Source organism: Arachis ipaensis, chromosome B9 (genome assembly GCF_059453495.1).
Source record: "Arachis ipaensis isolate K30076 ecotype BB chromosome B9, ASM5945349v1, whole genome shotgun sequence".
In the NCBI taxonomy this organism is placed as follows: Eukaryota; Viridiplantae; Streptophyta; class Magnoliopsida; order Fabales; family Fabaceae; genus Arachis; species Arachis ipaensis.
Genome location: NC_142444.1, coordinates 139,554,840 through 139,572,712, shown reverse-complemented (window position 1 = coordinate 139,572,712; position 17,873 = coordinate 139,554,840). Strand labels below are relative to the sequence as shown.

The following is a 17,873-nucleotide window of genomic DNA, read 5'->3' as shown; positions in this document are numbered from 1 at the left end:
CATCATTATGTGCACCAAATGAGTAAATCTAATTGAGTTTAATTTTTGACTCATTTGCTATATAAACTCAAATTTAAGTTCAAGCTCAACTTACTAGCTAATGACTTTAACTTATCAAGTTGTCAATGGATCAAATTTAAACTGATTCATGAGTTGTTGACTTTACTCACTTCTAAACCCACTTACAAGACTGCAACTGAATAATTAAACACATTTAAATAATACGAGCTTTGCAAAATACAAATAAATTAAAATCTAAATTTATTTAAACTCATCTTGTGAAATCTATGCACAGGATCCATTCCCAACTTGCCAAACCCCTCTATGAGAAAAATCTGTTCAGAATGGCCTAACTAATTGAGTTGCTATTCATTCACAAGAAAGGACAAGCCTTAAAGGAAGGAGAGACTAACATAGCCATTGATGAACAAGGGTAACAAGTCATAAGCTACAAGGCTACACAAATGGCAAAGTTTAAATACCACTCAGAAAGTTCAGCCAAATGAAGAAGACTACAGTTCTTAACTCTTTAAAGATAACAAGAGATCAGGTAGACTGAGAGCACCATCACTCTGTTGCAATAAGCAAGATTACATGGCCACTGCGCTAATCCCCTAAGGATTGTTGTTAATCATGCTCTTCAGTTCCTCATTTTCTTTGCTCAAAATTTCAATGCGCGACTCGAGCATGTTAATCATTGCTTGTGCGCTCATCATCTCAAACCTCATAGTCTCCCTTTCCTCGGAAAGTTTGTAAATCTCGCCCTGCATGCGTTTGATGAGCTTAACACAATTTGGCGGCACGGATGCCTCTAAGGAAGCATCATCAAACTCTGGTGGTTGAACGGATGGATTTCCCTTCGATTCGAGGGATTCCATCAAGGAAAACTCCACCAGTGCAGACAAGAAATGTTTTTTGGGTGCAACGTTGGTTATCGCAGTGGAGGCTGTGGTGGTGGCCGTCGGGAGCGTCGTTGCGGCGGTGGTTATTGTTGATGAACATGGCGGTTCTTGGATGGTTCGGACTGAATCTCCGTTGACATTTGAATGGTTGACATTCAAATAATGCCTCCTCCTTTTGTATATTTGGGAGATAGGCTTGGTGTTTTCTGTTTGTGGCAAAGGATACTCATCAATCTGACGCTTCGAGTTATCCTCCTTTTCAGGTGATGGAAACTCGGCCATACTCTCCCTTTTGCAGACAGCTAGCAGACTTTGAGTCTCAATGGGAAGCTTGTTCACATCAAATGGAACTTTGTTGTTAGATTGAGTATCCTGAAATTAAAATACAACAATGACATGTTAGAATGCAAAGTGCTGTACAAAGTAACATACATTAAATCCAATTCATGATGTATACAGTATAAGTTAACTCCAGATTGATCATTACATCATTTTCAAAATTTACCATAAGTTAGAGGCAACCAATCTGGTATCAATTACAGTAGGAGAAACGAAACTAAAACAAAAGATAAACGAAACTAAAACAAAAGATGAAATCTAAAACAGAACAAAATAGAACACAAGTAATGCAAGAGAAGAAAGGTGAGCCACAATTGCAATGAAGAACTATCAAAGGAAGAGAAACCAGAACTACACAGGAACAATAGGTGAAGTTGACAAGGAGTAAAGACGACTAAATTGAGCCTTTGAACTAAGGGAGAGTGCGGCCAAATTTTGATCGCCCATAAAGCACAAACTTGAAGCATCGAATGGGTGAGTATCCTTTCACCTAAATAGATCATACAAAGCCTATCTCTTAAAACGTTTCTTATGTATCTCTGGAATCAGCAGGTGTAATATTCCCCAAGACAATTTTCCCCTAATATAGGTAAACTTTCAAAGAAACAACAAACTTATCAGTGTGAGCTGGAAAACCAATTGTAGATGGGGTTCCTCTTGCTCACAAGTCATCCTCAATTTGCTTTCATGATCTCCACTATACTAATTAAAAGAACATCAATTTGCTCTCGATATACGTCAGTTCAAGAAGCTGTTGGATTCAGGATAATCCCAACAGGTAGGTTGCAATTTTCCTTACAGTAATACAAAGTAACTGACATATCCTTAATACTGGAGAATATCCATTGATCTCCATTTTCTGAATATCTCCCAACAGCTTCAATTCTATGAAGATGAACAACTTCTCTCAGGCAGCGTTTGGTAATGGGTACTGGAACTGAGACTGGGAGACTGAGACTCAGTATTGTGTTTGATTGGAACTAATATTTCAGTCTTCGTATCCAAAATTTCAATCCTTTCAGTATCTCCAAAAAGTGGAGACACCGCAAATTGAAATTTTGTGGACAGATACTGAAACTTTAACATATAATTTCTTCCCAAAATACCCTTATCCCAAAATAATAATTCTAAGTTTACCCTCGTTCAGTTCTTCAACCACCACCTCTGCCCTATCGGCTATCGCCGCTGCCAGGACCACCACCTCTCACCTCCCAACTCCACCCTATCTCTCATCCCTACCACCACACTTCTGCCATCATCCCTCCTTGCAATCCATCACCACCAACAACAATAATACCAAGAACAATATCAAAATCAGAACAATCATACTAACAACAACGATATCAAACATATCTCAAAATCAGAACAGAGGGAGAAGAGAAGAGAAGAGAAGAGAAGAGAAGAAAGGAGAGGAAGGAAGGAGGAGGAGACAGCGGCGCAGAAAGAGGAGCCGCCGACGGGTGCTGGATCAGAGTGGACCATGGGTGCTGGGCGACAGCGGCGGAGAGGGGGAGAGAGAGTGAAGAGGTCCTAAATGCGGTGGCACGGCCTGTCTCTCAGTCTCTGCCTCCCAGTCTCTCTCTCTTCCAAACGCTACCTCATTTAGGGAAAAAAGAATACCTACCAACTAAGGACTAGGTCAAAATTCTCCGTCAAGGATAGCGTGAAATCTCCGCAATAAAATCAATGATCATTCAGTTACTTCAATATCTTCTAATATCTTCTAGGGTATAAGTATGATCTGTCAAGTATTTACCCACTTTCCACTACTAGTCATATGATAGAATATGGAATTAATGGTAAGCCGGTTGATAGATAGTCCGAGGCAAGCCCTCAATTACAGTTATAGAGCTGTCAATCATAACGAGTATGCGCAGCTGCAGTTTTAGTACAAGAGAGAGGGGGGTGGAGATCAGAGAAGCAGGAGGCTAAATCTGTCCAGTGGCTCAAGCCAACCCACAGGACCCAGACAACCCAATGTTGAATTGCCAATGTCACACTACCCTCTGAAGCTTCCATATTCACATTTCCCCACATTTTCAAGTCCCTCTATTGCTGCCAAGTGTAAATTCGGTTCAACAATTCTCCCATCAGTATAAGCATTTCCTCGATGGGGCCTTTTTCTAGTTCATTCCGATTTCTAACCTTGATCATTCCCTCTCTTCCTTCCCTCATAGACCTTCAATGTCCTCCCTTGGGCACGTAGCCTTATAGACCATCTCCTTCTTGCTTCTCTTCTCTGCTCTTCTTTGGTAAGTATGTGCTATAGAGGCCCATATAATAAACTTCAAAATGTTTATTGCAAAACCAGAAATCAACAAATATGAGATAACCACCCAATGCACCATACTCATAGGGGCAACAGAGGCTACTTTCCTGAAGTAAAATAGCATTGGCAATTCCAACTTCATGTCAGTAGCATTAGATACTATCAAGCCCCTTGTCAATTGACCCAAACAATCAAGGAAGTTTACCAAATTATCTGAAGCACCAGTTAGAAGCTCCATCCTCCTTACTGACGATAGAGTCTTCTCTTTATAATAATAACAATAAAAGGGGTGACATGATTCTTGTAAATTGGCAAGAAAGACAAGGTCCAGATTAATTACCTCATTGTCTCTCTGGACATGCAACTTTCCATGTTGCAAGAACCTCTCCAAGATAAAAATTATTTAAAGTAAGGAAAAGCAATCAGATTTTAATTACAAGCTAAGTACACAAGTATAGATGGGGAAAAAGTTGCTGCTCATAATGGATTCTGACCAGATAAACAAAAGTATCACCTACAATTTTACTCAAAACAGAATAGTACTCAGTTCTCAAATTCCTGATCTTCTAGAAAGGTCATAAGAAACAACAATTCCTGATCTGCTAGAAGGGCGGAAGTAATCGGGGAAATACTCTTATTGGGCATTTACATTGCGCATTTACAAGTGCGTTAAGGATGGGCAAGCATTAAGGGTACAAAAGGGGAAACTTTTATATTGAGAAAACAAGATTTAATGCATTTAATGTCAGTGAAGACTTGAAACTTAATTTTTTGGAATAAGAAACCCATTTGTATCCATAATTATTGCTCTAAGGGCACTCCTTAACAAAACCTTTTAAAATATGGGAATGCTGCAAAGGTTCCGAACCACTCGGCATAGTTACCAATTCTACTATTAATTAACGTGCACAAATGTCGCCGACTTTTCATATATCGAATTCTTTTTTAGCACGTGAATTCAATAAAGCATCAACACAATTATTTCCAGGTGAATCAACACAATTAACCATATTCACAATGATTAAATGATAACCAAAAAGTATCCCCTCCTTCCAATAATATAGATAGCTTTTGACAAATCAGTAAATTCAAAAGTCAATGTATCTAAGATCAATTTGTGCTCAAATACATCAACTTTTGAAATGTACTCAGTTTGTCAAAAGCTAACAATATTGTTGGATGGAGGGAGTACCAAAGGGAACAAACCTGTGCAACATTGTTTCTCCTGTCGCTGCATAAAGTGCGACCGTTGCTTTCAATGCGTAGAGGATGAGCAACAGTAACGGTAACATCCTCTACAGGTTCTGCCCCAGGAACCAATGCCGATGCATCATCCCACTCCTCTTCAACGAAAGGTGCATAACGTTGCCCATTCGGAGGTCCTATGTTATTTTTGTGAAAAACTCTACACAAAACATATGCATCCTTCTCCATCCGAAAGAGAAATGCACAAAAATGATTAACCAGCTGTTGAGATATAATAACAATGGCCATACTGTAGTAGAGCACATAGCAAACTAAACTTTCCACGTTTACTAGACAACAAAGTTTCAAACTCCTGCATCCAAGTTTTACACAACAATTTGTATTTTGGAACCAAATAAAACAACAAAGCTCCCTTTTTTTAAGCAACAACAAAGCTCCTTATTTTATCAACATCAAAATGAGGATAGCCCTCATACGTGGTTCGCCATGGTAAAAAACACATTAGGCTCACCTCACACTTCAAGTTGTAAACTCAATAATCTCACCTGAGGCTGAGAGGATCCAGACCTAGCCCTCTCCAGCTCTTCGTCGACGAGTCGGTACTCATGCATGACCCAATTGGTCCTCTTACCATCTGGGGCTCTTCCACTATGGAACACCAGAGTTTTCTTCAACCCCACGGTCCTTTGTTCATGCTTAACCGGACGATCGTTCCCTGTAGCCTTCCAGTATCCTTTGCTTGTGGCCCTGTTCATCCTCCCACCATTGCCATACTTCTTGTCCAGTGCACTAAAGAAGTACCATTCTTGGTCCCTAGTCTTCAACCTCGACTTATCTAAACAAACATTCAACCAAACATCATCTAAATGAGTTAACAAGCACAACAACAACACACCCCAAGAAACAAAACATCACCAAGTCTAAATTTTTTTCACAACCCATTACAAATTCAACTAGAAAATCAAAACCCATGACAAAAAAACACACATTCAGCGAAGAACAACAAATTCAACAAGCTTTGATTTTTACAGCACAAATGAAGAAAAAAAGGAGACAGATTTAGGTAAAACGGAGTAACCTGCAAGGTCCCAGGGTTCGCTCCTGTAGATGTCAACCTCAGAAATTGCATCAAATCGGAAGCTTTTGCCACAAACCTTGCGCTTGAGGTAATAGATAACAAGCTCCTCATCCGTAGGATGGAACCTGAAACCAGGAGCAAGAGAGGTAGGAGGAGCAGCAACTGCAGTAGCCACAGCAGTAGTAGCAACAATAGCAGGAGAAGAAGGTGAAGCAGATGGTGAAGGTGCAGATGCTGATACTCCTCCTGATGGTCCTGCTTGGGTCAATGAAGGTAGAGACGGCAGTGGCGGCGGCGGTGGTGGGGTGTGTGTGGCTGTTGCGGTGGTGGTGGATGGTGGTGGTGGATGAAGAAGGGTTTCACGACCCATGGTGGTTTCGGGAGGAGAGAGATTAGGGCTTCGAAGAGTCTGTGTCTGTGTGAAGTTTGCCTAAGCAAAACGGAAAAGATGGGGCGTCTTTGATTGAGGGTCAAGCAACAAAAGAGAGAGAGAGAGAGAGAGAGAAAGGGTACCTTCAATGTCAAGAAATTCTTAACAACACTTCGGGCCTTCCAGGGATTTTTTTTTTTTTTTAAAGAAAACAGAAAAGTTAAATATTATTATGTGGCTGTTTTATTATTTCTTTTGGAATTTGAACCCACTCATTTGTTTGTTTTTGAAAAAAAAAAATTTAAAAATTATTATTTAATTATAATAAATTATTTGTATAAATATTAATGTTTTTTAAAAAATATATATTAATTTTATATATATAATTACATATTATTATGTAAATAAAAATAATTAATTTTTTATATTAAATGTGTAAATAATAATTAGACGATTATATGTTTTAAATTATTAGTATATTAAATTAAACTATTATCTTAATGCAAGCTAGATAAAATTTAAATATTGAGTACTATGACAACATTAAAATTTAGAATCAAGGACTTTGATTTCGTTGTTGATCATAACTTTTTGTTCAAGTAAGTTTATTTTTAATTAAAAAAAAACAAAAGAATATATATATGTGGTAGTTTTGACTAAAAAGTAAAGTTTGGTAAAAATGTTTCAAGTAAGTTTATTTTTTGTAATATATAATTCATTTAAATTAAGTTAGTTGAGATATAAAAGCTTTTGAAACTTATATAATAATAATAATAATAATAATAATAATAATAATAATAATTTTTTCGAGAAAAAAAAAATCCTTTTCATTTCTTTAGATTTTTCTAAAAGAGATATTCTTTTAGTTGGTGGGTAGCACTAGGGTAAATGAATAATTTCCAAATGGTATTGGATAATAAGGGATTCAGATGGGACTTCCAAAGAAACCAGAAAATCTGGGTTTGCTTGCTTTTACTAATTTACAGTGGCAAATTTGGAAATATATCACTGGGTGATTTATTTCTTTTTTCTATTTATGAGGTAGTAATTTGGGACCATTTTTGGAGCACATTTCCCATATATGGCCCATTGTTGTTATCCTTTTGTTCAAGGACTGTACATCTATGTATATATTCTTTGTCAAGCCAAATATATTTTGCAAATCAAAATCATTACTTGTTTTATTATTTCAACAAGGAAATATCACTTGTTGATGAGAAATTCTTAGGAGTTAGGAGTCATAATTATATATTTATCTTCAAATATCTTTTACTAAGTAAAAAGTATTGTACAGGTAATTTTTATTAAATCTTAATAATTTATACTTAGAATTTATAATTTAAGATTTTAAATTTTAAATATAAAATTTAATTTTTTGTACTTTTCTTTTTATTTAATTTTATCTTTAATAGCAATAAGTTAATTATATATACCCTCTTTTTGGTTTTTTTTTAAATGATTATTATGCATTTTATGCTAACGATACAGTTTTTACTATTGTTTTCTCATCTTTGTAAATTCTAATATGATTTTATTGTTGTCTTTCTTTTTTGGTAGGAGGAGATTATGAGCTTTTTAAAACTCATGAATATATTAATTTATTATAACTTCCTATAACAAAAACAAGTGACTCAAAATTATTTTTATTTCATCTTTAACATTCTTAGCTTGTTCTATCAAATATTTTTTGTTATTATATAACATTTACTGGTATTTGATTATACTAATTGCTAATTATTATTTAATAGAAAATTAAAAATAATACACTTTTAGTACTCCTTTGTTTAGTTAAACAGTTTGTTAAGCTCTCTTATCGTTAATTTTTGCTGAACTGTATAAAATTATTTAGAGTAATATAATTATATATTTGCTTTATATTCAACTTTTATTTTCACACAAACAAAAATCAAATTTCATTTTTCTTATCGCTCCATCTCGATTCCATGTCTTCTGAAGGGCCTTTTAAGGTTTTTAGTAGGAGGCTCTTCCATCAGATTTTGAATGTTAAACTTCTCCAAAAAAAAAAACATGTTTACTATATTTTATTAACCTTTAATTCTTATCAACTTCTTAATTAATAATTTCATACACATCTAATACGATTTTATTTTAATTTTAGTTTTATTGTATTATTTTAACAAGCTAAAATTGTTGGACAACTTAAACTCAGTCATTAACAACCTAAAATTATTGTTCAACAACTTCCAATTATTAAAATATTATTTTTTAGGTTAAAAAGAGAATATTTTTCTCATCATTTTATTAACCTTTAATTATCATAACATATTCATATTAGTGATGAAATCTCTTGTATGATTAGTATTTCTATGATTATATTAATCTTAATTATATTTTTCATAAAAATTTTTTAACAATGTCAGCCACATAAATGATAAAAAAACAAATACAATTAATTATTTATGATACTTTAAAAAATTAATTTGATTAATTTATTTTTTGGATACTAATTTAAATATCGAATTAACTTTAAAAAATTATTTTAAGTATTAACTCAAATAAAAAAGTTGCAATTATTTTCTTAGACATTATTTTGTTTTTTTTTTTCACCTCACACTCATTCCTGTTAAGAAGTATATATAAAAAGAAAGAAAAAAAAATTATGCTCATTCATTTATATTTCACGCACACACAAAACAAAATTAAAATAATCTTAAAATTAAATATTAACAATACTGAATACTCTGTATATTAATATTAATTATTCAATTATGGGCAGTGACGGAACTTCAAAAAATTTGTTGGAGGATAAGAAATCTTAATAAAAAAAATTATATAATAGTATTTATATTAAAATAAAAATTTATAATTATAATTATTTTATTTTTAAATTTATTATTAATATGTAAAATTACATATAATTAAGATTAACAAAAAAATAATTCTGATTTTAAATAGTAAAAAATTTTGTTTAGATTAATAAGCTAAATTGAATTAAAATAAAAAAAATAATTTTAAAAAAATCAGTTTTTACAAGAAAAAATTAGTTTTTCACATAAAAACTTATTTTTATTTAGAAAATTAATTTTTTTTTATCTAAAAACTGATTTTTCTTTTAAAAAAACTGATTTTTTATTTAAATTATATTAAATCAATTATAATTTATAAATTATTTTTTAACATTTTAAAAGATCAATTTTATTTTTGATAATATTTATCTCTTAAAAGTCTCAAAATTAATTATTTTTGTTATTATTTTTATTATAAATCAAATAATATAATACAACAAAATAAAGTCTTAAATTTTTAATAAAATAAAAATATCAAAATTTATCAATGTAAACAATGTTGATACTATAATGGCATTAAATTTATAAAATTGATTTAAAAATAAAATAATAACTTTTTATTAATAACTGATATTACTACTAGTTATATTATAATTTTTATTATTCTAAAAAAAATAATGCATAAAAATATATAAAAAGTTAAATATAATTTAGTCTTAATTCTATAATGATATTTAATTTGTAACGTTAATTTAAAGATATGCTACTTGTTGTTGATTTAAAGATATGTCATTTGTTATTATTAAATAAAATAGGATAAAAGATTTGAAAAAATAATAAAAATAAGCATCAAACTCAGATATATAAATTAAAAGTATATCGATTTAACTAAACAAGCTAATTTTATTTTTTTTAAAGTAAAATTACTAATATTTTTACAAAAATTTTGGAGAACTATACCCTATTGCCCATACAAAACTCCGCCACTGACTATGGGAGTGTAGTGTAAGAAATGGAATGACTCCTTAGAGTTATTCCAGTTCATATCCGTCCTCAATTCTCCTGTGTATAGAAAAAGTGATAACTCAAATCTTTGATGCTAATTAAATTAACAATAGTTCCTCTCATAAATAATTATAAGCTGAAGTTTATTGTTTTCTTAACCCTTGTCAACTTCATAAGTCACAAATTCTTTTCAATATTTTATTATTATTATTATTATTTGATAAAAGTTAAATGTCGTTTTCCATTATACAGTTTTTTCTATTACATGTTTTATATATTGATGTTGGTTAATTAAATATAACACATAACTACTTTATCGAAAAAAAAATCCACTTCCATTCGTATTGTGTAATGAATATAACAAAAGATTTGTCCTATAATATATACACACTAAAAATTAATTAATTAACTATCAAATCAACCGCAATATATATTTACAGATGTTATTTTATATATTTTTAATAAAATAATAAACTATTAAAATAATTAAATCTATCAAAATTAAATAATCAAATGTTTTTATAACAATATAATACAAAGATTATGAATAACAAATATGCATTCATATTTTTTTTTCTTCTTGTCTAAATATGCTATGACTGATTTTTTTACAGGTATACGTTATATATATAATGATATTATATTGTATCCATTTTAATTTTATAGTTTGACAGCTGCTCTCTTTACTTATTTGCCAAATTAAGGTTGCATCTAAAGTTCAACGCTTCAATGGAGTTTAGTGTTACATCTAATTTTTTTGCATTGTAATTGGATTAGAAAAAGTGATGAGAAATAATATAAAAAAAATTGATTATATTACGTGTACACTAAAATTAACTACTTAAATCAGTTATTATTAGTATAAAATATATGTTAGAATATAAATATATATTAAAAATAAATAAATTATATATATATTTATACACAAATATATTAATAACTGATTTTAGTGACTAATTTTAGTGTACGAATAATATTTTTAATAAAAATGAAATGGTTAACCAAAAATAATTCCTTAATCTATTTAATTTAAATTAAATTGCTCCCACAAATTAACGGGGAAAATATTTTTTTCACCCGTATACAAATAAAGTTAGCAAATCCATGCAATCCCAAATAATCAATATTATAAAAAAGAAAAGAAAGAAAGGATTTTTTATTTAATTAAAAATTATATTATTTATCCATTTGAATCCATTTCAAGTGATTTTATTAAAATGTGTATTTAGTTATATTTTCGCAGTCTAGGAGGTGGAAATTATTTTTATGGCAAATAGCATTTTTTGCTTATTTTTGCTGGCTACACTTAGTGCAAAGTGCAAACCATACAAAAAATATTTTTGAATTTTTAGGTTGTATTTGGTTTGTATTTTTTTTTTAGATTTATAAAAAAAAATAGTAAAAACAATAAAAGCTTATCACGAAAATAAAAAAATGTAACTGAATGTATCTTTTGGTATATCTTATGAGATTGATTCAAACCGATAAATAATATAATTTTTTTTAAAATAAAAAAAAAAAGGCCAAGAAAGAATGGTAGTTGGATGGCTGAAGCCTGAAATTAAGCATCTCCAAGGCTCCAACAGCATGCAAGAAAGGAATGAAAAATGAGAGCAGGGCCCAATCCTAATGCTACTAGTAAATAGTGATATTATATGGCATAGCCTTTTTGCCTCTTTCCTTCTTTTTTATTTTGCCATCCATCCTCAGTCATCAAATTTTTCGAGGATGGTCAAATATCCATGTAAGAGTTCATTCTTAGTGTGTGGGAGGGAGTGTGTGAGTGTGTTTATATGAAAAAAATAAAAAGAGAGTTCACATTTAAAAATACAAGTTAGAACTTAGAACATAGCTCTTTTTTGTAAGGGATAACTAGGGGTGCACATGGCCCGGCTCGTCTCGAAGACCTGGCCCGCCCTTGAACATTTTAGGAATTAATTTGGTGTGATTTTACTGGGTTTAGAGTCGAATAAGGGTCTCAAAAGTAGACCCGGTCATTATTTTGGATCGGATCTGGGCCATTGCTCGGGTCACCCGAACTCGGCCCGATGTCCCAGTCATCATACATAATTAATATTTTGTATTATTAGTGATGGATCATGGTTATTCTTACGTGGAATTTAAGTATTGTAAACTTTAATATTTTGTGTTATTAGTCATTATAAGACTATAAGTTAATGTTTTATGTTTAGAATGCATAAGACTTTAGACTAATGCATAATATTGTATTATTTGTATTGATTTAAATATTTGGTGTTATTAGATAATATAAGTATTGATTGTGGTAATACTTTAATTTTGAAGAAGGGTTGGTTCTTGTTATATTTTTCTAAGTGAATTTTACCATGTCAAATAATGGTTGGAGTTTTGAAAATTTGGATATTTTTACATGCTAGTTTACAAGATAGTATCAACGTAATGTAATGTTAACGGCCTAGTTTTCACCCGATTTTTACCCGATATAATTGTGGCCCAAAAGTGTGTTGGTTTCATCGGGTCTAGGATCGAGTTCGGGTCTAATAAATAGATTCGATATATGTTTCGGGTCGAATCTGGGTTACATCAAACCCGGCTTCACCCGACCCATGTGCATCTTAGGAATAACTATTCATTCGGTAGTCCAAAAATTTAGTCACTCACAAAAAAATTTTAAAAATATTATTAATAAAATAATTTTAAAATAATTTAAAAATACGATAAAAATAATTAATAATATTATATTTTTTATAAATAACAAAAAAATTTATATTTAACAAATAACTTATAAATTAAAACTAAATTTTTATGATAATATTTGAATAAATATTTAGTTTTAACTTTTTAAGTATCAAGTATCAACATTTTCATCTGTAATTCCTAGACAAGTTAAATTAGTTTATTAAAATAAAAAAAATTATTTTATGTATATAACAATTTATTAATTAATAATAAATTTTTAAGAGGAAAAATATTATAAGAAATAAAAAAAACTTAGTAATATATATCTTAAAATATATTTATTATAAAAAAGTTTCACTAAAAATTATTAAAAGTATAAATGTTTTAACTTTTAATAATTAAATAAATTAAAAACTTAAAAATTATTATTATTTATTAAAATATATTCTTAAAATACAATATAGCTGAATTCTTAGAAATATAGTTAACTAATTGTCTAATTGTAATAATTTGTGTGAAGCAGTGAAATGGCGTGCGCGTGGGCGAGTTAGTGAAAGTAAGCATGTGTTGCACGTGTACGCAGTTCACCGCATCCATCTACCACGTGTACTTATCCATTTCGTCTCTGAATAAAGAAGAACCTGTGTCCAACTCCGACAACCAAACATGTATCTGTGGGTCCCACCCCCCTTATTTGACGCATTCAGGTGATCTCAACAACATACACTGTCCTCTTAAATTTTTAAGTTGTGTTTAGGAGCGCAATCTTTTATACAGGGCTTTTGGATTTCGTCTCTGATTCATTTGGTCCGACTTAGTAGAAAAAGAATTAGATCCAACTTTATATTGAGGTTTTTTTGTTTTTAGCGTTTGTTTGTTTTTTTTTTTTTTGTGACTTTTTAGCGTTTGTTTTGAGACAGTGAGACAGTAATTAAAAAATTAAAATTTAATATAATATTTGTTAGTCTAAAAATTAATATTAAAATTTTATTATTTTAATATTTTTAGAAAGTGAAAATATAGAGATTAAAATTTTTAGAAATAGAAATTAAAATTTAAATAACATATTTTACTTAAAATATTCTATTTTAATTAATTAATTTTAACTTTATCTTTTATATAAATTAAATTAGAACTTCATTCTTATTTCAATTTCAATCTTTCGCATTATATCAAATATAATACTAAAATTTATTTCAATCTCTGTCTTTTAATTTCTGATTCTCAATTTTAATCTCTCAATCTCTATCTCTCTTTCAAACACTACTTTTAAATTTTTGTCTTATTAAAATAGGATTGTAAACGCTCACTCCTAATAAGTTAGGTCTATAACCAATTTGAGTCAGTAAAATAATTGATCCCACTCATCTGTATAAATAAATATTTAAAATTTAAAATTTATTTTATGTATATAGTAATTCATTAATTATATGATAGACTTTAAATAGGATTTAAGTTCACAATAAATTAATCTTTTGATATGTGAAACTAGAAAAATACTATAAAATACAAAGAAAAAAGTTAGGTCTATAATATATATAATTAATTATCCTGAACTTAGCATATAAATTAATATATTTTTTAAAATACTAAATATGGTTTGTTACTGAATCTGATGTGATCTAAATTTTGTTAAAAAGGTTATATATATTTTTATATCAAAATAAAAAATATTTTTTTAAAAAATTATTTATATGCAATACATCAACTTTAACCCTTATAATAATATTAAAACTTTAAAATATTTAAAATATATAAATGGTTTAATTATTTCATTGATTTTTATAATTTTATCAAATTTTTAATTAAATTTTTATATTTTTTAATTAGATTTCTATATTACTTTTAATTTTGTAATTAGATTCTTTCTAATATAAAATATATTAGAGTTAAGTAAATATTTTTCTACATATTAAAGATATCTATAATTAAAAATCTAATTAGATCTTTAACCACATATATTTTTAAAAAAATATTCTGTTAATTTTAATATTTTTTATTTAAAAAAATTAATTACAAAATTAGAAATAATGTAGGGATCTAATTAAAAAAAATATATAAAGATCTAATTATAAATTTAGTGAAACTTAAGGATTAATAGAATAATTAAACATATAAAAAAATATTTAACATAATGTATAACAAATTTTAAAAAAAAATTAATTATAAAAAATTATTTATATATTTATTTATATTTTAACATGCCTATACAAACCTATACATTTATTAGATTAATTTGTGAGCGTGAACCTAATGTATTAATAAATTTAGGCTTTTAAATTAGCTCAAGTTTAGAATTATTTTATGACCGTTTAAGTTAAATGCATATCAGATTATAAACTCCTGATAGACCGCCTAATCTATTTACATTCATATATGAAAGTTAGATTTATATTTTTTAATAAATATATGAAAAACTTTTATTTGTATTTTATTAGTTCTTAGATAATTTAAATTTCTAGCTCAATTTAACATTTTATTGTTAAAATGTTCAATAATAAGTTTTGGGTTGAGTTCAGACATCAGACTTTCGAACAAACTAGACTCGACCATTTAAACAAGTCTTTGGGTAAAAAACACATATAAGTCAATGGCAGACTAAAATTACACAAATAAGCCAAAACGAAAATTGCTTTATGAATCCACCAATGCACGTTTATATGTAGTTCGAATCAGTTAAATTCGAATTCCATTTCTATATAATTCGAACCAGGTAGATTCGAATTATACACAAACACACGTACACACTAATTCGAACCAGCTGGGTTCGAATTACACACAGTAAATTAATAATTTATTAAAAAAAATTATTAAAAAATTTATTAAAAAAATTAAAAATTAAAAAATATATATTTTATTTCATACATTAAAAAAAAGCTAACAAAATATTTAATTACGAGACTTCTTTAAAATATTTGTGATCTATCAATTCAAATCCCATATAATACTCTTTTGTCCATTTTTAATAGTTCATGAATATTTTTTAATAAATTTTTTTAATAAATTTATTTAAATTATACTACAAAAAATATTTTATCCTATGCAAAACAATTTAAAAAAAATGGCTTAAAAAATATTAGGAGTACTATAAAAATTTGTAATGTTCTAATAACTTAGGTAAATACATGCATGTACTCAAATTTTAAATAAAATACTCTACATAGTCAATAATACTTTAGAAATGAAAGAAAATATTTTATTCCATACAAAACAATTAAAAAATATTTTATTCTAATACAAAATAATTTTTAAAAAATGGCTTAAAAGATGTTATGAGTATTATAAAAGTTTGTAATATTCTAGTGATTTAGGTAAATACATTATAAAAATATTTTTTCTTTAATTTCTAAATTATTATTGACTATGTAAAGTATTTCTTTAATGTCTTAAGTCATTAGGATATTACAAATTTTTATAGTACTCCTAAGTTATATGGTGATTCGAATTATACTCTACATAAAAATTTGTAATATCCTATGATTTAGGACATTAAAGAAATACTCTACATAGTCAATAATAATTTAAAAATTAAAAAAAATATATATTTTTATCATGTATTTACCTAAATCACTAGAATATTACAAACTTTTAGGTAGCGTTTGTTTTGAGATACTGAGATAGAGACTAAGAGACTGAAACTCAGTATCATGTTTGTTGGTTCAGAGACTGGTACTAAAATTTCTGTCTCTATCCCTAAAATTTCAATATTTCAGTACCTCCAAAAAGTAGGGACACAGGGTACTAAAATTTTTAGAGATAGAGACTGAAACTTTAATAACATTTTATACCTAAAATATCCTCATTTCAATTAATTAATTCCAATTTTACCCTTTGTACAAATTAAATTAGAGTTTCATTCTTATTTCAATTTCTGTCTCCCACTTTACACCAAACAGAATACCGAAATTTATTTTAATCTCTATCTCTTAGTCTCAGTCTATCAGTCTCAGTCTTTCCGTCTCTGTCCTTCCACCAAACGCTACCTTATAGTACTCATAACATCTTTTAAGCCATTTTTTAAAAATTATTTTGTATTAGAATAAAATATTTTCTTTCATTTCTAAATTATTATTGACTATGTAGAGTATTTTATTTAAAATTTGAGTATATGCATGTATTTACCTAAGTTATTAGAACATTACAAATTTTTATAGTACTTCTAACATTTTTTAAGCCATTTTTTTAAAATTGTTTTGCATAGGATAAAATATTTTTTGTAGTATAATTTAAATAAATTTATTCAAAAATTATTAAAAAATATTCTTGAGCTATTAAAAATGGACAAAAGAGTATTGTATGGAATTTGAATTGATAGATCACAAATATTTTAAAGAAGTCTCGTAATTAAATATTTTGTTAGCTTTTTTTTTAATGTATGAAATAAAATATATAATTTTTTAATTTTTAAATTATTAATTTTTTAATAAATTTTTTAATAATTTTTTTAATAAATTATTAATTTACTATGTGTGTAATTCGAACCCAACTGGTTCGAATTATGTAGAAATGGAGTTCGAATTTAGCTAATTTATACTGCATATAAACGTACATTGATGAATTCACAAAACAGTTTTCATTTTAGCTGATTTGTGTAATTTTAGTCTGCCATTAGCTTATATGTATTTTTTACCCTTATTTCACATGTAATAGGCTAAATTTAAGCTATAATATAGACCTAACCTTTTAACAATAAAGTTTAGACTAGCCTGATCTATTTTCGTTCCAGTTGCGTTTGACTTAAAAATTAAATATATTTTAATATTTGTTATTAGTATAATAATTAATTTATATTTGAATACTTTAGTTAAAAAGATTTTATAATAATTTATTGTATTTAGAATGTATAAGAAAACTATTTTAAATAGTATAATTATAAAAAAGGTATGAAATAAATAATTATTTATATTATTATTATTTAATATTTAATAATTGATGTTAAACTGATTTGTTTATAAACTGTTTTTTTAAATTAAAATGATCAATTTTAATTATGGTATATTTTCATCTTTCCATCCAAAGATGATTTAACTTTCATTCTTCTTTTTCGTTCAAAACATGTTTGTAGATATATAAAAAAACACTAAGTTTGTCATTTTTTTTAGTTTTCAGAGATTTAATTTTTGATAAAATAATTCTTAAAAAATAATAATATTACCTTTAAAAATGATTTTAAATTGATAAAATATATAATATTTTTTATAAGTGATAAATAATTTATTTATTTATTTCAATTTATTTTAAAAATATTTCAATAATTATTTAAAATGTGGACATAAAACTTAAGGTAAAATTCAATTTT

At 28.0% G+C, this 17,873-nt stretch overlaps 1 protein-coding gene across 1 annotated transcript; it reads right to left on the bottom strand.

Annotated features, from left to right (window-relative positions):
- Positions 1-241: 241 nt before the first annotated feature.
- Positions 242-6,348, bottom strand: LOC107618149 (NAC domain containing protein 50). The gene is made up of 4 exons (XM_016320107.3): positions 5,795-6,348; positions 5,262-5,551; positions 4,717-4,935; positions 242-1,274 (listed from the first exon to the last, which is right to left on the bottom strand). Exons 1-4 carry the CDS (start codon positions 6,162-6,164, stop codon positions 615-617), a joined length of 1,539 nt encoding a protein of 512 aa, XP_016175593.1. The 5' UTR covers positions 6,165-6,348; the 3' UTR covers positions 242-614.
- Between the last annotated feature and the right edge of the window lie 11,525 nt (positions 6,349-17,873).

What these genes read in the sequence shown, in the direction of transcription:
- LOC107618149 (XM_016320107.3), bottom strand. Translation starts at nt 6,164, where the DNA reads ATGGGTCGTGAAACCCTTCTTCATCCACCACCACCATCCACCACCACC. An exon ending in CTGGATCCTCTCAGCCTCAG is followed by an intron (nt 4,936 to 5,261) that starts GTGAGATTATTG and finishes CGGATGGAGAAG; the next exon opens with GATGCATATGTTTTGTGTAG. An exon ending in GGAGAAACAATGTTGCACAG is followed by an intron (nt 1,275 to 4,716) that starts GTTTGTTCCCTT and finishes TTTTAATTTCAG; the next exon opens with GATACTCAATCTAACAACAA.